This window comes from Pholcus phalangioides, unplaced genomic scaffold (genome assembly GCF_987345545.1).
Source record: "Pholcus phalangioides strain wild (caught in Gottingen) unplaced genomic scaffold, Ppha-v1.0 ptg000011l_1, whole genome shotgun sequence".
In the NCBI taxonomy this organism is placed as follows: Eukaryota; Metazoa; Arthropoda; class Arachnida; order Araneae; family Pholcidae; genus Pholcus; species Pholcus phalangioides.
The window spans coordinates 15,893,258-15,915,813 of record NW_028301604.1 but is presented as its reverse complement, the minus strand read 5'-3'; the positions used below and the strand labels follow the sequence as shown (position 1 = coordinate 15,915,813).

The 22,556-nt window shown below is 36.0% G+C and overlaps 2 protein-coding genes across 2 annotated transcripts in view; one reads left to right on the top strand and one right to left on the bottom strand.

Moving 5' to 3' along the window:
* The window catches only part of LOC149080122 (pfs47 receptor-like), a 41,800-nt gene extending 37,652 nt beyond the window's left edge, over positions 1-4,148 (top strand). The window contains exons 5-6 of the mRNA XM_089238610.1: positions 2,069-2,280; positions 3,613-4,148. Coding sequence (XP_089094736.1) covers positions 2,069-2,280; positions 3,613-3,864 — 464 coding nt within the window. The 3' untranslated portion in view covers positions 3,865-4,148. The remainder of the gene's footprint in view (positions 1-2,068; positions 2,281-3,612) is intronic.
* An 8,259-nt stretch (positions 4,149-12,407) lies between these two features.
* Positions 12,408-22,556, bottom strand: part of LOC149080121 (ubiquitin-conjugating enzyme E2Q-like protein 1) — a 35,716-nt gene continuing 25,567 nt past the window's right edge. Inside the window, exon 2 of the mRNA XM_089239131.1 lies at positions 12,408-13,760. Coding sequence (XP_089095257.1) covers positions 12,680-13,582 — 903 coding nt within the window. The 5' untranslated portion in view covers positions 13,583-13,760 and the 3' untranslated portion in view covers positions 12,408-12,679. The remainder of the gene's footprint in view (positions 13,761-22,556) is intronic.

Here is a 22,556-nt window from a genome sequence, read left to right as displayed (position 1 = left end):
TAATCACCAAGTTTCAAAAAATTTGGGGACTTCTATAAGACGCGAAAGCAGTAAAAATTAAGAATCTAAATCACACCGATATCTCAGTAATTTTTAATCGAATTGTTATGAAGCAAAGTTTTTTTTTGAATAAGGCGCCTTTAAAGGAATGCGAAATCCTTGTCTACCATCTTTGAAATAAAAAACTCGTTTGCCACTGTAAGTGACATTCCATTAAAAAATAGCAGGGTAGGGGAGAGCGATTGGCTATAGCGATAATACTGACGTCACCATTTTGCTCAAAGATAGCGGATGAGTCATCCCGGAATTTCAAGGATTCTATTGCAAAATAGGGAGAGGTGTAAATTTTACTAATTAAAAATTTTTTTGATTAGGGGCAGTTTAAAAATGTTTAAATTTCACTTTATAATCATTTTTGCGAGTTTCAATCACCACAGAAAAAAAATTCTTTTTGTGCTAACAGTTCTTTATTTTTTACTTGAATTTTGAAATGAATCGTAGAATTTTTATTTTTTCTCACATTTTTTATGAAACATCCTGTATAAATGCAAATTAATTACATCTATTTTTGTGTCTGTTTCTTATTTAGTATTTATAAGTATTTTTTCGAGCACAGTTCACGGTAGTTTTTGACAAAATTTACATGTACGACGAACATTGAATAAATCGGCAATTTTTCGTTCTCTCCCTACTCTAATATTCAAGGTGAATCCTCTTATATGAAATTAGAATCAAGCTTTGTTGGCACAAAACCGAGGAAAAGTAAAGCTTACGATGAATAGACTCGAAATAAAATTATACCTGAGCTTTGTCTTATTAATCCAAGAAAATATTCACTTACCGTTAATAAGAATAAAAATATGTATTTTTATTTCAGTTGCCTTTTGGACGTTCAAGGACATTGCATTTATTTCGCCGAAACTAATATCATGTAATAAATGAGACGTGGTACAGAAAAGATTGTAGTTCATGCAATGTCCTCATGCCGAATGATATTTCGTTACACAGACTATAGGCTACTGTATAAATGAACAAAACATGTTTCTCGAAAGTCAACAGGGTTTATGAACTAAAGTCAATAGTTTTATTTGTTTCTAACCCAATAAGCACTTAAAACAAAATTTTCAGTATTTTATATATATTCATTATTTTTTCCCCTCTGAGTAAATATTGACATCCAACCTTATTTATGAATGATGTCACTTAATTTGATATTTCAAAAATTGCCCTAAAAAGTTTCGGGTCGTATAAAAAATCTTAATGGTCTCGGTTAAGGAATAGGGGTATCTACTATAGGGTATCTAGATTTATAATGGAACCTCTCTTTCGCGGGCACTGGTAGGACGAAAATATTCACCTGTAAGTGAAAGTACCGTAAAAAAACGGTCTCTTATTGAAGCCTTTAAAATAATTTTCCGTTATGAAATAAACGCAATTTTTTAATAATATAAATTAGAGATTGTGTGAAACTAGTACATACTATTGTATAAATAAGTAATTTAATTTACAAAACGAAACATTCAAAAATTGCGGTAGGTAAATAAGCCACTGCCACGGCTTCGTAGTGGCGTATAAGTCGTGCTATTTTTTATTGAAGAACTAATAGAACATGAACATTTAAAAAAGGCTTAATTTGTACCTTCAACTTATTTAAACTTTCATTATCCTTAGAATATATATATATATATATATTTACCGTAATAAAAATAAGAAGACAAAATTTTTCATAAAAATTCATTTTACAATCCCTCGAATTCAGAAAGAATGGTTTTTGAATAAATAGGCCGTGGCTTTGAATTAGTTCCAAGAGCTAATAATTAATTTTTGAAACTATGTAAGACGTGCTCATATTATGGGAAATTCGTAGAAAGAATTACAGAAGGAGTAATATTCGAATAAAAAATGTTTGCGTGTGTCTATTGATGAAAAGTGCCAGTGACCGTAAGTGGGGGAGATCGAAATGCATACTTTAAATGGGGTGCATACTTTAAAAAAGAGTAAAAAAAATCGTTATAAAGGGTATTCATTGTATTAATATTGTAAAGTTGTTTTTTTTTGCCTGTTTCAGCTACTCACTACCGCCCAATTGCCGAATGGGTTGCGGCATCGAGCGGCTATGTCCCACCAAGCGCCATTGAAGTTGGGTACGATGGGGAACACTTGGTATACGTAGGTCGTGCTCATCATAACGGAGACACCATTCCTGGTAAGCTCGTCCCAGGTCATGGAGCTTGCTATGTTGCTTGGGGTGGTGAAGAGCATACGCACCACCAGTATGAGGTTCGTTATCAAATATGTCTCTATTTTTGTCATAAATGACGTTATTTATGCTTTTGATTTTGCAAATCTATTATCGTTTTTCGAATGCATACAACATGGGATGAGAACAACGAAATATCAGGGAGGATAATAGGGCTTCTTTCAACGACATCGAGTTCCTCTCGTATTAGCTTGTTGTACATAAAATTATGATTGGATTAGTGAAGAGCGGCTAGTTAAAATATAGCAGACGTGTCTTGAAATTGGCTCACTGCGTTGGCTACTGAAATGAATTGCTCGTGACTGATTCTGATTAGAAGAATTATTGACGGCTACGGGGAATGGAGAGACATAAATCAACTGATGGATGAAGTGTTTAGGAAACGTGTTTTCGCTTTCAAACAACAAAGTACCGTATGCAACAAAGCGGACAAGTTAATAACGTTAAAGCTTCCGCTCTGTAACATAACAACCATGAAATGTTCGCCAATAACTCTCAAACCGTTCTTCTAGTTGGAATGCTCGATTAGATTTTCTTGTTATCTGATCATCAAGGGTTAATTTGCATAAATGTGTGATGAACTTAGTGGTTATAGTGACGGACTCGCGATGCGAGGATCCGGGTTCGAACCCCACAGTGGTGGTCGGCTGAAGTTGGTTTTCTGTGGTTCCCAACTTCAAGGCGCAAATGCGAGCCGATCTCCCCGTTAAAAAGTCTCGCCACAGAGAGCAACAGTCCTACAACGATAAATCATTCAATCATAACACTTCACTCATAGTTAGAAAAACTGGTGGCAGATGGCAGCACTATACATAACAAACATTACAGAGAAACAACAAAACTTCACGTCAGGTTTCACTACACGTACACGCACATTCCCGCACCCGCATGTACCGATTCGTTGGGGGGTTCCACGGGGGGGGGTGTGGGCGGGGTGCATGTGTGGTGTAGTAGTAGTAGGTAGAACCTCCAAAAAATGGCTCGGGGATCCATGATGTTCTTAAGTAAGCCACCTCGTTGGCCAATTTGCCTGTTGTGGCGTTGTATTTGTATTTGAATCATTCGAGTATAATTTTCCAATATGTTTAGTTCTTTAACACAACTTAAAGCCGATGCATAAATCAATTGGCATCTTTGAGACTTTGGAAAAAGTGCATCAACGTTATTCTTTCCATTAAAATATATTATTTTATTTATAGGAAATCACATCGTGTTATATAAAAAGTAAAAATAGTAAAAATTTGTATATGATGTCCGTTCATAAGGCTTTCAATAGAAAATTTCATATTATAGCGGAAACATAATTGCATTTGTGGTCATATTTCAAAGCGCCATTTTTTATTCATTTGTAGGTTTTGGTCAATCCATTTGGAACAAGGCTCGAATGGCAATATCATGATGGAGGAAGCATTCCCACTGGTGCTGTCCAAGGAGGTATCACATCTGATGGTGAGAAATTGTACGTTGGAAGAGCAAATCACGAGGGTGCTATGTGCAGTGGGAAGGTCCATCCAAGCCATGGTTGCCTTTACATCCCCTACGGAGGTGGCGAGCACCCTCACAACAGCTACGAAGTCTTGGTTCTAAAAAGTGTTGAATTTTAAACATTTTGATTTTTTTAAATCTACTTATGCTCTTGTGCATGTACTAAAAATATCAGGATTGGAATAACATGGGTGATTTTTTCAAAAATATGTGTACATCGTGTTATTTTACATGACACTATGTCGATTTTGCGACCTAAAATATACGATGACCAAAAAAACGCTGTCTCGTTTTCATTGATAAATTCTCTTGTATTATATTAGAAATGAAGATGCATTGTAACGTGATATATGGAAAAAGAACTTCATGATCACATATATAAATTTTATGATCACTTTTAAAATTTAGTTTTACATTATTTTCGGGATAGACGGTTTTTGTGGGAAAACATTAAAAAAAAAACAGATACTGTATTTCATATTATATAGTTCTTGATACAATATCTATAATTTTGGAATGCTCTTTTGGCGAGTATGTGAGTATAAATCACTTTTCAGCAAGTATTTGGAATCCAAAAACAGGTACCGCGTCCCAAGAAATCAATGGAGCTGCGAATGATCATTCCTTTAGTTTCGATTCTGTCTGCGACCTCATACAAAATTCAACGATACCTCCTAGACCTAGATATTGCATAAGCTATCTAGAAGGTATTTAATTCAAAGTTGAAAATTTTCATCATGGACTTCTAATCGAACAGAGTTGAACTTGTTTAATATGACCAGTGAAAACATCAAGTATTTATTCTTGTTTATTAACCATCTCTCGAATGACGCATCTATAATTATTCATATCTCATCGGATTTGCGATAGAAAGGCAGAGGTACGTATATTTTCACTACAGGGTGATTCAGAAAAGATGGGGAAAAACTTTAAGAGGTGATAGTACATAAGAATACAAACAATTTTCATCAAAGAATGCATGGTTTAACATGAAACGCGAACGTTCTAGCGCGTTTCGAAACGGCCGCCCCGCAAACGATAAAACGGCATTCCTGTTGAAATTTATCGGGAGAAAAAGAACACTATGCTTGCAAATGTTACCTGGGAAAGAAGAAGAAACCGTATGCATATCTGCGTCACAGTGAATAAAAGGCGCGGACTTGGTATTACTAAAGTGTGCCATTATCCCGAACGTTAAAACGATTAGAACGGTTGCACGCTGGAATAACTTCACGGGGCTGGCTTCCGCGCCTTTTGTTCACTGTGACGTAGATTTGCATTCGGTTTCTTCTTCTCCAAGTTACATTTGCATTTTCATGGTGTTTTTTTTCTCCCGATATATTTCAACAGGAATGCCGTTTTATCGTTTGCGGAGAGGCGGTTTCGAAATGTGCTAGCGCGTTTGTGTTTCATGTTAGACCATGCATACTTTGATGGCAATTGTTTGTATTGGTGTGTACTATCACCTCTTAAAGTTTATCCCCATCTTTTCTGAATCACCCTGTATATCTTACCTTGCGAATGGGATGGAAAAAATGCAGTCGTGATGATTAAATGGAACTTTATAGTCTATCAGAGTGTTTCTTAACCTTTTCTCCATTCAGCCTCCTTTGGACCTTATTTTCTTCTTGTAGCCCCTTTTCGTAGTCAGGGACACCAAAATCCGGGATTGAAACTCTTTCTACTTATTAAACTGATTTCTGAGTAAAGTTGTAGCTCACAAAAATTGGAAAAAATAAGGTGGGGTCTCTGTACTCTGGACTAGATACCCATCACCCTTCCTCTTTTAGGGGTACGTAGTTCTTCTGGATTTTCTAAAATTAGTCACTTTTGACGGCCTATTTCATTTAAATGCTTCACATGTATGTTTCTTTTTCCACCAGTCTCTGTGTGTCTTCCCTATAATCGCCTGTTATGATTCCCCTTTAACTTGATTTTCACCCATGGGATCTCAGAACATCCCAGGGCTGAAAGAAGACCATATGACCCCCGGTTGAGAACCACTGGTCTAAAGCAGTAATAGGGTGTGTCGTGAGATCAGTCAAGGGTGCCGTTAGATTGAAATTGCATCAGCACATCGAACTTTGGCCAGGGATCCCCGGCCACTTCGCGAATTGATCGGCCAATACCCGAATCATTTCTGAAAATCGGACTTTGGCCAAAACTCTCGGCCAATGTGTGAACTGGCTGCACTGCGGACTTTGGCAGTAACATGTACAATGCAGATACAAATACAAAGGCCACAACAGCAAAATACCCAACGAAGTGACTAAAAAAAAGATGCCCATGAAAAGCATGGATGCATCAGTGTATGTATATACATACAGTCGGATGAGCTTATAACGAAGTCGGAAAAAACAGCGAATTTTTTCGTTATATCCGTACCGGCTTGGAAAATGATGCGTTTATATAACCACAATTCACAAGAACATACGCATTTTCCAATAATATAAGCATTTTGGAAATAAACAGGTTATGATATTAAATTAAATTAATACTATAATTTTTTAAAAAAAGTTTAAAATTTGATTGAAATCTTACATAATTGATTGAATACCTGAACGAAAATGTTAATCGCTGCCTGTTTTTTTTTTGATATGGTTGTGGGCGTTGAACATTTAGTGTTAAAATCATTTTTACTGATTAAACATGCTAAATATGAAGTCACGAGTCGGCTGAAGTTGGTTTTCTGCTGTTCCCAACTTCGAGGCGGGAATGCGAGCCAATATCCCCATTAGAAAGTCTTGCCGCAGAGAGAGCAACAGGCCTACAACGATATAATTAATTATTCATTCATTACACTTCACTCACTATGAGTTGAAAAAAGTCTCACAGTTTAAAACAATTGATTGCAGATGGCAGCACTACACATAACAAGCAGTACACAGAAACAAACTTCACGGAAGGTTCACTATACGTACACACACATTCCAACATGTACCAATTCGTTAGAAGTTCCGCAGAGGAATATGGACGAGGTACATGTCTGGTTTAGTAGTAGTAGTAGCCACTTCACGAATTGGCCGGCTAAAGCCCAAATAATTTCTGAAAATACGGAGTTTGGCCAAATTTTTGGTCAAAGTCCGAATCGCAGGAATGATTCGGTCTTTGGACGGCCATTTCACAAAGTGGCGGAAATCTCTGGCCAAAGCTTGATGTGCTAATGTAAGGCGGCCCGATAGGAGCCTAATCCATTTTTAATCGCCAAAGTGTGATGCATGTCCATATACAGCAGCTGTATTGAGTTAGCTCCATGTGACGAGAGAAAAAAAACTAATTATAAACTGAAAAAATAATTATATAAACATATAGTTTTCTGTCAAATTTTGGAGGGGGAAAAACGATTACAGCATCGTGTCTGTGGTTTGATAGGTTGATATAACTAACGTGGACGTAATTATCACAAAAAAATACACTAATTTGACGGTGATCCCGAATCATGTCTTTTGTTATCGGACTTTGGCCAAGGATCACCGGTCACTTTGAGAACTGGCCGGTCTATGTCAGAATTTCGGACATTGGACGGGCCATTATTTAACGAAATTCACCAATTCACAAAGTTTCCGGCCCCGTCGCGAATTGGCCAATTTCGGGCTTTGTGGTATTAACACACACACACACACACATATATATATATATATATATATATATCCCATAAAAAAATTTCAATGGAAACGTGTGTCGTAACTTTTACTCTGACATGAAACACGTTATTGAATGTAGTAAAATGATATTCTGACAACTCGATACAAGCGTATATTATTTCGGTCTATTTACACGCGGATGTTATATCATACGTGAACGTAATAAGAATATACGAAATAATTACTTCGCATAAACGAAAGAATGTCTGTCAAGCAAAATTTTAAATTAATACTTGGCGTTTTATGACGAAACACAAACAAGACACGTGAGGAACTATTTCCATGGATATTATTTTGAGCAGTCGTTTCTGATGAGCAGATATAAGCTACCATGCATTTCTTTTCTTGACAAGTGATGAATTTTTTTTTTTGAGTTTTATTGTTGTTATGTTGAAAGCTTGAAGGAAAAAAAACGAATACGGAACACCTCCGACTTACGCTACCGTGAGTTTCATAATTTCGGTGTTACACAATTTTCTGTGAATAATGAAAATTTCTGAAATTCAAGCAAATCACAGGATAATTATAAATACAAATACAAGGCCACAACAGGCAAAATGCCCAATGAGGTGTCTGAGAATAGAGAGAGAGAGAGAGAGAGAGATTGTGCCGAGATATATATATAGAATAGATTATCAAGTGATAATTAATTAAAAAAAATCAAGTAGACTTGTTTTATCCGATCAGAACACCATAAATATAATGAGACTAATGATTTTTAGTGACTACAGTATATAAAAATGAAAACTTGCCACGACTTCTTTGGATTGGAATCAGAAGACTTATTTTGTCTGCCATTCTTACGAAGAAGGTCAAAATTTCGTATCATTTCATATCCGAAGCTCAATGTCATTGCCAGTCTTCAAAAAAAAAAAATAAATAAAATAACCCCGTTAAATGTGATAGTCATTATTTACAACGTACCTGCTCTGCAACTCTATTGATTTTAACTCATTGTTTTCTTTGTCTACAAACACACAAGCAGCCCATTTCTTTCTACTTCACCAAACACCAACTCTGGCCATATCGCTATATTGCAATTTACTGTCATTAATGAGATGGGTTGGAAATGAACGCGCTATCTATCGGTGGTCGTCTCAAGCTCTCGTTAGGGAAAATATCTTATCTATATCCTCCCTCGGTTTTGAACCTGGAACCGTGGTGAAGTAGTAGCCCATTTCTTTCGATGGAACAAGACATTCACTTTTGATTGAGACGCCGTCACGAACGGTCGCTTTTTCCCACCCTCCTTCAGCTCAGCGAAGTGTGTGTGCAGTTCTCCTGTAGGTGGTGAGGGCAGGCGGAATACCGCCCCACCAAGGGAAGTAAATACGGACCCTAGGCACAGGCTGGACGAGTCAGGGCTCTTCGCTCTCAAAAGGTCTTTTTAGACATAGCCCATATTGCTGAACTCCAGAAGCGAGTAAGGCTGGCATGGCCAGCTAGATAGCGGCGTGCTAGATACAGATTCCACAAAACCCCCCAAAAAAGTTCCCCCCCCCCCATGCTCTTCGCTCCACACAAGGTTTCAACTGACATGACTCCACCGGGTAAGTAACAACAGGTGAGTGAAAATTCTCTGCACGTGCTCTGTTGCGTAATACGCATAATCTGCCCCTTTGCCGATGCCGACGACGCCGAAGCCGTAGTTAAATTAAGAAACCTTGCGGGGGACCTGGACGAATCCGGCCCCAGAGCGGAATTTGGTAAAGCCTTTCTGGCGTGGATTGAGAAAATTAAAAATGTTGTTTTGGGGGAAAATGTAGCCCACAATGGGTGCAAATTTGAGAAGAAGCTAGAATGCTTAGTGATTGATTACTATCAATAAGAAGAAAAGGGAAAAAATAAAGTGGCCCTTAAGGGATTGGAAGAATTTTTCTGTGATGCGAGAGATCTTCTTGATCTTATGGACATTAAGTCATGCTGCCATAAGAGAGCGCTTATGTTCAAGCGAAATCTGACTTCAACCCCAATGAACCAGGGAGACTCGAACCCCCCCCCCAAAGGGGGCCCGACGAAAAAGGTTGAAAAAGAAAAAAAGGAACAAAAAAGAAAGATCAAAGAGTGACACTTAACACGTGATTTTCATTAGCACGGAATTTAGATAATGCAACATTTTTTGAAAACCGAATCGCTGTAAGAGGTAAAATTAAATTTTATGAAGTAATATATGCTTTTATACTGATGACTTCTATACTGTCCTTATAGTAAAAATCCTGAGTTTCGGTCCCAATTAACTAATATTTACATATATTTGTATGCCAAATCAAACTCTGACTTAGACGGTTGTATAACGCCACCTATCGAGTAAGTTCGGGGTAATACTGTAACATTACTTGGTTGCACGTACATGTGTATTTCATATTACAGGACACATACAGGCTGTCCCGAATTGTTTGCACAGCGAATAAACATACTTTTAATTGCAAAAAGCTGCAGAAGCTGTAAAAAGCTGCAGTTATGCAAAATGTTTTAAATTTCCCAAGGGATAGTATACATAAGAAAATGAAAAAAAGTAAAAAATGAAAAAAAAAATACAGAAAAAATTAACTTTTTATATAGATCCTTTGTGCTAAACTTTCAATAGTGAAATGTAAATGTGCCTGTATGAAGTTATTTACAAAAAATTTTGCATATTTTTAGATGTAATATTAACGGAGATATTTGACTTTGAAGTTTTCAGCATTTATCGCCTATAGGTGTGGTTCACAAATTGAAAAACGTCAATTGAATTCAAAAGTGTAAAAGTTCTGTAATTTTCAAAATAATAGCCAAAAATGTAATTCTTATTTATAGTGAGTAAAGAAAAATAAAATGGTTGAGTTCATTCTAATTGTGTACTGTCCCTAAAGATGGCAATTTTTGAGGTAACGAAAACTTGCAAACACGGTGATAAGTTCCCAAAACATTGTGATTTTACATATTTAACATCTCTCTCGCGCACGATAAATATTGCATTTAAAAATATAAATGTTTTGCAAATAAATTTTCAGAGCAGGATCTACATTTGAATAATTGGAAATTTTAGCCCACTTGGACTGTATAAAAAGCTGATTTCTTTATTTTCTTATGTATACGACCCCTCAAACCAATTTTGAGATTTTACGTACCTGCACGTCTTTTTAAATATTTTTGTAATTGAAAGTATGTTTCTAAAGTCAACGGTTGCAGACATATCTGTTGTGCAAAAGAGTTTGACAGCCTGCATAGGGCACCAGGAAAGTTTTGCGACTGTTAAGACTGAAATCAACATAAAAACCCACTACTGCGTTTAGAACGATCTATTGAATAGAGACGACATTTAGAATTTAGAGCCGCTAAAATATATGCGCAGATAATTAGTTGAATGAGCACTTAATCATCAAAGCGGCCTAAAAGAGTGGTAGTAATATTGGTGTGTGTGCTTTTAAGAGTTTTAAACCGTATCTACCTTAATTGGGGCAGAATCGGTTTTAAACGAAGAATAAAAATTTTAGTTTTTTTGAGGAAATAATTCAAGAGAGAACGTTGATGACTGCCACTACCTTTGACGTTTCACATCCTCGGCAAAGTTTCGTGACCCATCGAAACAATATTTTAACGGCTTTTTATGGGATATGGAAACGTTAACGACGTAAGAAACCGATGATCAAAAGATAAGTGCGTGATAAATTGGTTTAACGGTTTCCATCACGAAATTTTTAGACTGAATAGGGGACTATAACTGGAAAATCCATGCAAATCCCATTTTATTAAAAATTTTATAAACTCGAATCTCCTTTAAAGAGAAACTGATTTTCATCCCCTGCATTTTCATGCATTATTAGTATTGGATGATGCAATATGTTGCAATTTTATTCAGAAACTCACGATACTTCTTAAGCAAGAGGCATTTAATTTTTTTACATACTATTAAGAAAACATTTTAAGATTTCCATGATAATGGTTCCTATTATTGATAATTTTTATAAATATATAGAACTTACATATAAATATATAAATATATAGAACTTAGTTTAATTTATAAATATATAGAACTTAGTTTTATCGGTTTCAGCGTTTTAAGGCTAATTATTCAATGACAAAGAAATATTTTAGAGATAATTGTGTGATAAATACAAGGTGCTGTAATGATATATTATTGATGAATAGAGAAGATATTCAGTTTTTCCAAAAGATAATGTTAGACTTTTAAGGAGGAAAATTGAAAAGTAATAAAGTTGTGTTGATTCATTCGCTTTGAATGAATTTGCATTGAATATACAGGGTGTTAAGTCATATTTCTTTTGAATTGTTGGGGATAGAAACATACTTTCAATCAAAAAAAGTATCCAAGTAACGTGCCCATTTTAGATATGTCATTTCTTTTACTATTCTATTACCGTATATGTACCTGGATACAAAATTTAGTTTTTTATACGGTTCTCTTGTCCTATGACTCCCAATTAGAAAGTTGTTGCTTTATCTTTACTGAGCCCAACGACAACAAAAAAAACTCATTTTTTCGAGTGCGTATCAACCGAGACATTTGTATTCAAAATTACTGAAAGTGAGGGAAAGAACGATATTTATTACGGGATCAAACTTGGGGGAAATTAGAAAGATTCTTTCGCAGTTGCAGTTATAAGTAAAACTTTTTTTAAATACTGAGATGCCCCCTTAACTTTCCCTTAAGCTCAGGAGAGACAGGACAACACTTTTTTAATTGGAAGTTAGAGGACGGAGGGAACGTATAAAAAAATTAAATTTTATATATCTCTGTACATATACGGCCCTTAGCATAATAAATGACACATCTAAGATGGACACATTATTTGAATACTTTTCTAATTGAAAGTATGTTCTATCACCAAAAAAGGGTTCAAAAAAAATAAAGGGTGTATAAAGATATCACTTAACATATGTACGTTTATTTTACAGTATTCATATCGTCAAAAAAAGTAAAACTAAATTAGGCAAAATTTACTCTAACCGGTTATAAAATAATAAAAAATTATTTACCTTAAAAAAATAATAATAAAAACACGGCACTCAGAATATAAGATGAGAGAATTAAGTTCAACTTTATTTAGTAACAATTATTGGCATTCTAAATAATGTACAGCACACAACGAGAACGAATAGAAATATGTTCTGATGAATTTTTGTATGTATTTACTTAAAACACATTTTTGGCAGTCGTCCTCAGTTCGGGTTATTGCAAACATTTAAGACACAGAAGAGCGAAACGTAATTCCACACAACGCAAAAAGAGTAGCTTTCCTACAGAAATCGAAATAACACGAAGAAACAGTTCGTTCTTAAACCGACACTAACCATCAGCAAGAGGTGGGGTCACCCATCCGTACTTCTCATGGGTCTTGACTAAACTGCGAAACGATGCTTCAGCCGATTTCCTGCTGAACTCTTTACCACTTTTACATTTTCGCGCTATTCTACCTTGACCTTTGACCAGACTGGCAGCGAATTGCATAACCACTGCCTCGACTGTATAAGCGCTGGCCCACCCTCTTGGTGTCAAGAGCTCCATGCATATCGCTCCACCTTCCATTACGAAACCTTTCTCGACATGAGGTGAAATGACTCTCATGAAAGGGGGAGAAAACGGAAAATTGTCAGGAAAAACGATATTGAGAAGTACGTGATCGATTTCAGCCTCTTGCATGTCGTTGTAAAACTCTGACTCTGGATCGATTTGATACAGCTTCACATTCCACTCGAATAAATTTTCATCGACGAGATCAACTACGAATGGGGGTTTTTCAAGATTTTTGGAACGTTTGATGATCTCCTGGTATTCTTTCATGAGTCGCCGTGCACGAACCGTTTGCCCATGAACGGAGGACGAGTTTTCACTGCTTTTCGTTGCCCCAGAATGCTTTGAGAGTTTGGACGACTTGAAGCGGACGCTGAGACTAGGGGAGTTACTATGGTTATTGTTGGATGATCCTTTACTGGAAGATGACAGGGTGGAAGCATCGTGATGACCTTCAGTCGAGTTAACCGTGTGAGCTATAGCACCATCTTCTGGACATACTTTCTCTCTTCGTGGGCTGCTGCAATGACCAAAGAACCGCATGGCAGCTGACTGATGTCGATGTCGATTATGGACAGGAGAATCGGTCGGTTTTTTCCTTCGTCGAGCACCACCACCAGCTTCCCCCGAATGGTGACGGTCGCATGACTTGAACAACTTTTTAAGCACTGACGCCATTTATTGCGTTTGGATTTCACCTGAGAAGCGTTGCAATCTCAATAATCCTTTCCAGAAAGCACCACTCTACTGAAGAATGTGCCATATCTCTCACTTCTACTGAGGTAAATCATAATGAAATCATGAAATTCGGAGTTCTCATCGGAACCATCGAGCCAAATGAAATATACTTTATTATCTGTAAAATAGAGAAAAAAAAAACTGAAGCAAGTCTGAAATATATCGTCACATTATTCGATGCACAACAATTAAAAGTAAAGGTGTTAGGCACATCGGTAAATCAGAGCAGAGAAACGATAACTTGAGAAATTCCTTTTTACAGTAATTTTATATAGGCTGATCCTGAAGTCTTTACATGTTCTGAAAAAAAAGAATTAAAAAAACTTAAGGATAGAGACAAATGGCTTAAAGAATCTGAGGGAAAAGGTTTCAAACTTTTTTTTACTTATTACGAAATTTCCGTATAATCACCTTCAGTGACGCGGAGGATGTCAATTATATGTAGCATTTCTTGCCAGTTATTTGTAACATAGATGTCACAAAGAATGGAACCAAAACGGATGGAAGTAAAAAACAACTTTGAAACCTTTTCTTTCAAACGCTTTAACCTTTTGTCTCTAGCTTCAACAGCTTTTTTAAATATATTTTTTAAAGCAGGTCCAGGCTTTTGGACCACACAGAATTTAATGAAAGTACAGGTATGGAAAAAAATATATATATAAATCCAATCAAAAAACAACTAATAAGCGTGCCATTCGTTACATTCGCTCGAATGCAACCGATGCGCTTACTGGTTGCATTTTTAAAGTTTTACAAAAGAACTTTTTTCAAAATTTTATAGTGTAATCCCGGCTTTAGGCAAGTTTTCAAAAGTGTTTATTAATCATTGGAAATGTGCCCAATGATTTGAAACCATACTCAATGTGCATCACACAAGTGTTGTATATTACTGCAATCTGTCATTTTTAGCTGGCGATTCTCTCCGGTTAGATGGAACGCTGTTTTTTTACGAATGGTGTGTCTGGAAATATGAAATATCATAGAAACCATCTGAGTTGGGCTAGAGTATCTCTTCAAGATAGAAAGTTTAGTATATAAGGTAGAAGAAGAAAGAGGTCTAGAAATAATGTCTATCCTGTTCTCTGTGGACCCACCTTGACTATTTTGGGGCAGAATAGGAAGATTGCATTTTTTTGGGGCAGAATAGGAAGATTGCATTTGTAATTTTTTGTAAACAGACTATGACACCACTGCATCATCAACTACAAAATCAAACGATGAAATTTTTATTTTTCATTGTCATAGACGCGTTAAATCTTGTTTTTCATCAATTCCAATTAGTTTTCTTTATTTTGAACCCCCCTGTTCCATATTTCCCGACGGAAACGATTTTTTTAAATTCCTTTTTCTTAGTTATAATATTTATTTTTAAATACGGCACACTTGTAAATACAAAGACAAGAAACTTTATAGATTATATTTACAGGTTTCAGGTTTCTCTACCTTGTTTCAAATTGGAATTATCGAAAAAATAAAAGTGATATTCCATATTACCCGAATGTGTTGTATACAGAGTTATAACTATCGTCCACCCAATAATTACATACGTGATTTCCTGTAAAAAAAAACTAATATGGAGAAGTGCTTTCAGTTTCTTTGATTTGACCCATAATTAATGAGTTATAACGCTTTAAACCCTTTACGATCAAGGACGTAATATTGCGTCCAAACGCCAGTGGAATAAATTCAATTAAGCTGACTGTTTCTTTTTTCCTGATCGCGAAGTTTTATTGTAACCCTACGAAACAAGGTTGTTTGTGAGAGTGTTTTCCCCCCTCTGTTCTCCCACTACCATCGTGATATCTTAACGAGATAACAATCAACTGATAACAAGCAACTGAAATACATTTTTGTTTACTGTGATTTGTAGCACTCCTTCATTTTCTTCCCACCCTTCAGCAATTCCATCAGTAATTAGCAAATTCCATTTAAGGCAATAAATTGCATTTTTCGACTAAATTTAGTGAAATCCTGCTGTATTTATCGCATCCTGCAGGATCACGATTCCCGACATTTTCCATGAAGATGTATGTTGAATCCAAGTAAGAAGGTATAATTTTTATTTGAACCCATATGGAAAAAAACTAAAATTAATTACAAAGGTTGAATAATTTTTAATTCAGTGTTAGAATTAAGCTTAATAAGAATTAATTTTATCAAGTCTGCTAGCGGATCACCTATACCATTGGTCCGCTGACCACAGGTTGAGAAACACTGCTATAGAGATACAAAAGAAAAGGAGACGTACTCGTGTCTCATACGGTGCAAGTAACAAGACGCCCTAGGAGCTGTCTTGTTTTTTTTGCACCGAATTGGTTCAACGTGTAGTCGCTTGGTGGCAGCGCTTTCCGCGTTGCATCAGCCAGTCGTTGGCGTACAGTGATGGTGATGTTCATAATGATGATTTCTGAGCAGCTTTTAAAGTGAGTGAACAGTGTAAATAATAACTGTTGTTTTTTGCGAGATTTTGGTAGTCCTTTTTAAAGAATGGACGAAATTCCATGATTATTTTTTAATCTTTCTCCAGACTTTTTTCTATAAACATATTACAAGTTACTTCTTGTAACTATACTGTTTTAATGCGTGAATAAAGAGTGTTTGAGTATCTACCAGGATTTTATCAGTGAGCCTGGCCACTGAATATCAGTGATAGGTGGAAAAAACCAGGCAACTTCATTCTTTCTTTTTCCATAAAAAAAAAAAAAAACTAAGCAAACGGTTAAAAGTCAAACCAGTCTGGGGTCTGTGATAGAAGAAAGTATCACCAATGTTTTACCCTAATTTTTAAAACACATTAAGTATTTTTTGAAGTTCTTTTTTCGTCCATCCAACTGTATGGTTCTTGCACCCACGTCTTCAGTTTATTTTTCTCAATTTTTTTGATATTTTAGAAAGTACATTTTTTGGTATTACATTTCATCACAAAATACTGTTACATAAATGCAAAACTTTTTTCACTAGAAAGATTCGATTTCTTGTCGGTTTCTTTTTGTAGAACTGCTGAAATTTTACGTGTTCAGAGATTTATAAAATTACACCAAATCGAGGGATTCGGAAACTAAATTCAAGGAAACAATTATTCAACTTTTCTGAGCAAGATTTTATCTGTGTTGTAGAAAACAGTAAAGCAAAGGCAAACAGTGTATTTTGTCCTTGATTAATCATATAAGTTAATTAAAAAATCCAATCTAATTAATTAAATTACTGTTATGATGAATTTTTTTCAATTAAAAATGTACTAACAGCCACAATTTACATCCCTTTTTGCAAAAAAAAACAAATTAATGCGTTCTTAGAGGGGGTAACCGTAGAGGGTTAATTTTGTCGTGCGGTGATGAAATTTGTTTTGCTTGTCATATTACTGCAAGAACTGTCTTTTTTATAATTACGACTATAGGACCCTAAAGAAAATATGAAAAGTTAAATTTTGCATTTTTTTTTTCAAAAATTAATTTGCTTACGTAAAAAAGTACCATAATATATGAATAATTCATATTATTTAAATAATTTTCGCAATTCCAACAATTACACAGGAAACTGCGATGATGCAGCGCTGAGACTCAATTATGTTTGTTTGCCTGAATCATTTTTTATTGACAAGGTGATAAATATAAGGATGACACACGAAACAGAATGTAAAAATAAGAGAAATCCTTTCATGTAGACATGAAAGCAGTCAACAAGTGTCTTATTTCATTAACGCCGGGAAAACTTTCCAAGGTATTGTACTGTTATGAGGAGGTTTTTTCCTTGGGCATAGTTGCTAAGCAACGGATGGTGTTCGGAAAATTTCATTAACTAATTCATTTAAGCAGTGACATAGCCGGGGGGGGGGGGGCGGGCAGAGGGAGCGATTGCTCCCCCAATCGAAATTTTGCCTACATTGGCGCCTATTTTTCTGAATGGCTTTTGATCTTTAGAAAAACTACACTTCGATTCGGAAGATGAGCAGAGGCATTACAAACACGCCTCAGAGATACTTAAATAGATTACGGACACATACGACAATTTCTGGCGCACACTAATTCGTTTGAAGCAGTGGTTCCTAAATCTTTATGGATTCAGGCTACCCTCTGATTGTGCGTCTGCAATCCAGTAGTATGTGATAACCACTGATTGTGTGGGCATCATGATGGATTCATCACGGTTTGAACCCCACTAGTGGCACAGTTGACTGGAGGGAGACTTTTTTTTCTCAATTTCTAGGTACGAATGCTAACCGATCTTTCGTTTGAAAAGCCTTCCCGCAGAGAGAAGGCAGGCTTTCACCGTGGTATTTGCATAACACGAAACTTCAGGCATCTGCCAGTTTTAATTCTAATATGGAAGACAGATGGCAAAACTTCTCGAACTGAAACCATGCATAACTACGACATCATATGTACGTTATGGTCACGCATAATATAAGAAAGAACTTCCCGGCATGCATTAATTTGTTAGAAATTCCATAAGAGAAATGTCTTGGAAGTACATGCACGATTGAATAGAAGTAGTGTACATGCGATACGTGCTTACGATAAGATTGTAACATGTTAAAAGCGATTAAATGGAAGCATGAAAATTTTTCTGTACTTTCATATCTTGGAATAATTTTAGAGAGAGAGAAAAATATATATTTTTTCGTTTTATTTTATATATATATATTCTCTCCTATCATTTTTTATATTTTAATCCAAATTTTTTTCCAACTACCTTTTAGGGTGACTTTTAAGTTTAATAAATTTTAAATAACGTGATCTTCACGTATTCCCAAGGGATCGACATGATCCGTCCAGGGAATTTGTTAGTTGTTTTTGGTGTTTGCATTTATGCAAATACAAATACAAATACAACGCCACAACAGGCAAATTGCCCAACGAGGTGGCTGACTTAAGAGCATCATGGATCCCCGAGCCCTTTTTTACCCTACCTACGAACCCTACCTACTACTGCTACACCACACATGCACCCCGCCCACAACCCCCCGCGGAACCCCCAACGAATCGGTACATGCGGGAATGTGCGTGTACGTGTAGTGAAACCTGACGTGAAGTTTTTTTTGTTTCTCTATTGTATAAGTACACAAAATATAAAATGGAATTTAAAATTAATTAAAAAATTAAAGTACATTAATCAATTGAAAGGTAATTAATTTAATTTGAAAAATAACATCAACTGAAAAAAAAATAAATTTGATTTTTTAAAATTGGGAAATTTAGTTATTTCCACTAATGCATAATTTTAAGTTTGCGCCTTAAGCACGAACAAAAAAATGGCGCCTTTCACAATTTCGCACCTCCACGGACCGAAACCTGGTTACGCCACAGCGTTTAACTCGCCTCGAGATATACCAAGTACAAACACACAAAAAAAAGAAAAAAAAACCAGCCACCGTATAATGTGACAAGCAAAGCCAATTCTTTGAATTTGAATCATTGAAGTAAAGAAAACAATTACTATATTCCAAATATTCATTTAATTAGTTTTTGATCATTTTATAACTCATTAAAGGAGAAGTATAAATTCCGAGTGGATATGAGCAAAAAATTCATTTGTCTAGAAACATTATTTTGAATTTATAAAAATTTTCAGGTATGCATTATTTAGCATAATACATAATTAATGGAAGAGAAAATGCAATGATGCCGAGGCTTATTTACTTATTTATTCCATTTGTAAAAGCAAAAGCTATATTTATAGTCGTGTTCATCATAACACAATTTATAAATTATGGAAATTGCCTTTAAAAAATAAAGTAGGGAAAATGTTTTCAGAGCACGCGTTCGTTCCGTGCAAAACTCATAGCATCAAACTGAAAGGGCTGAACATTCTAGGAGCTTATTTTTTCTATCTGTATGTACCAGACACAGAAATGAGCTGACTAAATCACAAATGGCTGGAGACACCTACGTACTCAACTGGGTCGTGGCAACAGCTTTAATCGACTAAAGCTGGTGTTGGTTGTGGACATTAGTGTAAAATAAACAGATCTTCAGTATCTCTCATCTTCCCGTACATTATTATTTATCAAATTTTGAAGCTGTTCATTTTAGCCTTCAATCAGTTTTTGTGTTTTTTTTATAGTGCTCCTTGGTGTTTTAAAAAAACTTACCTTTAAATTTTGGGAGAATCTGGAATGAATCAAACGATTTTCCATAGAAACGTATAGGAAATGACGTTTCGGCTAACGAACGTGATCCCCGGAAGCTTATAAACAAATCCTACATTCCTAGCTACATTATAGAAATTTAGCGCATCGTGATTGGTCGAAATGAGTGAGAAACCATTACTTCACTCAGTGAAATTTTTGCTGGTGACGTTTAACGATAGATATACTTAATTATACTCGAATCGGTATCCGCAGTTGGAGCAGTGGGCACACCTGCTGAAGGTTGTGTGTTCGTTTCCCTCATAAACCCGTCCGAGAATTATTTTCTTCCATCTTTGCTGTCATTTATTTGATTTACTAAAAAATTCTTTCATTTTTATTCTGATTTAATGAAATGCGGTTCAGGTACATCAAGATGACAATAATAACGGCTCGCGAAGCGAGCGCCCAGCTATCAATTACTGATTCACTAAAAAATTGCTTTCATTTTTCGTTAATAAACTTTTGAAATTCAGTTTCACCAAAAACTCCGCCCCTCGTGACGTCTTGCTAGCTTTCTTGCTCGTAGTAACCAATCACCGGCGTGCTAATGTCACTTGTGTTACTTAGAATTTAGGGACTGTACGCATCCCAGAACGAAACATCTTCGTTAGTAGAGGTACCATTGTATTACGGAACAATACGGGAATGTATACGAGATTATGTGAATGCACAAGTAGGGGTGTCAAACATGTAATAAATCTTTTTTTTTAATATCAATAGAACAGATAGAGACATTGCCTCAATGTGATGAGCCCCAATTCTAGGAATTTCGCGGGAAAACTCCATCAAAACGGAAGCAAAAGCCCCAAAAAATGCGTCATTATATCCAAGTAGCATTTTTATCGACACTATAAGCAAGGTGCATTAACATTATTCTCTACGGGAGCGGTTCTCAACCGGTGCTCCGCGGAGCCCTTGGAGCTCAGTGTGCACTCCCCAGGGGTTCCGCGGCCACTCGAGAAAAATTTTAAAAAAACAGTAAATTTGAAAACAAAATTAAATACTTTTAAATAACAAAAATAAATCATTAACTTTGATGGATAAATAAAAAATAGGCCCACGGGGCTCCGCAATAAAAATTATATATTAGAAAGGGCTCCGCGAGGTTTCGAACCGCTGATCTACGGGAATCCATCCCGGACTGTCATATAATGACGTTATAGACTTCTTCATGCTAGATTAATGATTCCGATCATTGATAATTTTTGTCACACCACGATCATTTTCTGCGCACGAGGGCTAATTAGACCGCGACTTATACAATTTATTGCTAATTATGATATATATATATTTACAGTCGGCCCCCCCGTATTCGCGGTTTTTTTTCCTTTATTGGAAAATTTTTTTGACAACACTCAGCAATCGTTGTTCACGTGTTTTGTTTACAAAATTTGAGTTGTGTTTGTTTAGGATGGCTCATTCTTCTAAATGCTACTGATAATGCTTTGAAGAGGTAAATAAAAGTGAAAACCTGACAAGAAAAATTGGATATATTGACTATGCTTGGCGAAGTCAATACCTGCTGTGGTCCGCCATTACGGAATTAACGAATCTACGGTGAGATATATCAGGAAAAATGAATCTGAAATTCGTAGCCGTAGCTGCACCCGTGGCAGTCAAAACTTTGCAGCGCCTATGGGATCCATGTGTTTTACGTACAGAAAATGTTTTTTTTTTTGGGTACAAGACTGACACAAAAATGTATTCCAATTGATTGTAATATTATAACAGAAAAGGGGAAACATTTTATTTTTCCATAAGGAATGGGCTGGTGAAAAGTCTATTTCATTAGAATTTTATGCAAGTAAAAGTTGTTTCATCGGTTTAAGAGACGATTCGGATTGCGCAATGTAAAAAGCACTGGCGATCAAGCCTCTACCGATCAGGAGGCAGCTAGAAAATTTCCAAAGACTTTGTAGAAAATTATTGAAGAGAGAGGTTATGCACATCAGCAGGTGTTTAACGCTGACGAAACTACACTATTTTGGAAGAAAACGCAGCGAAGAAGTTAAGCAAGAGAAAAAAAGCGAGCTCTTGATTTTAAGGCAAGTAGAGATAGACTTACTATGTTGTTTTGCGCAAATGCGAATGGGTACATGATAAAGCCCACCATTATTTTCAAATCTTCGAATCCGTGAGCATTGAAGGGAAGGATAAGCCAAAGCTCCCAGTATTTTGGACGAACAATGGATTATGAAAACACTTTTCCTCGATTGGTTTAAACGGTTTTTCGTTCCGGAAGTCAGGTAGTACAGTAACTTGATAGTGAATACATGCTATTATAAAAGAACTCAAAGTTCTTTTAATATTGAGTTGACCGAGGAAGAGTTAATGCAGTTGACTGGTCCTGAAACTGAATCAGCACCAGATGAAGAAGATCGAGATAAAGAAGTAGAAGTTCATCACAAGTAACATAGAGGAAGGGAATCGCAAGCTCAAATCAGCAATAGACTATTTTCATAACATAGATCCCTCTATTTTACGTTCTTCACATGTAGAAAAATTGGTAGAGGAAGCCTTGTCAACATACTCCAACATATTTGATGATATGAAGAAGAAGACGCGGCAAACATAAAAATCACAACATTCTTTCAGAAAACATCGCCAACAACCGCTGCACCCTCTTTTACTTTCCCTTCTACCTCTGCGTCACCCAGCTCTTTCTCATGGTGTTCAATAAACGAGATATACAATAAAAAAAACCTATGGTTTCTGTTATTCGCGGATTTCCGTATTCGCGGTCACTCCCGGAACGTAATCCCCGCGAATACGGGGGGAGGGGGG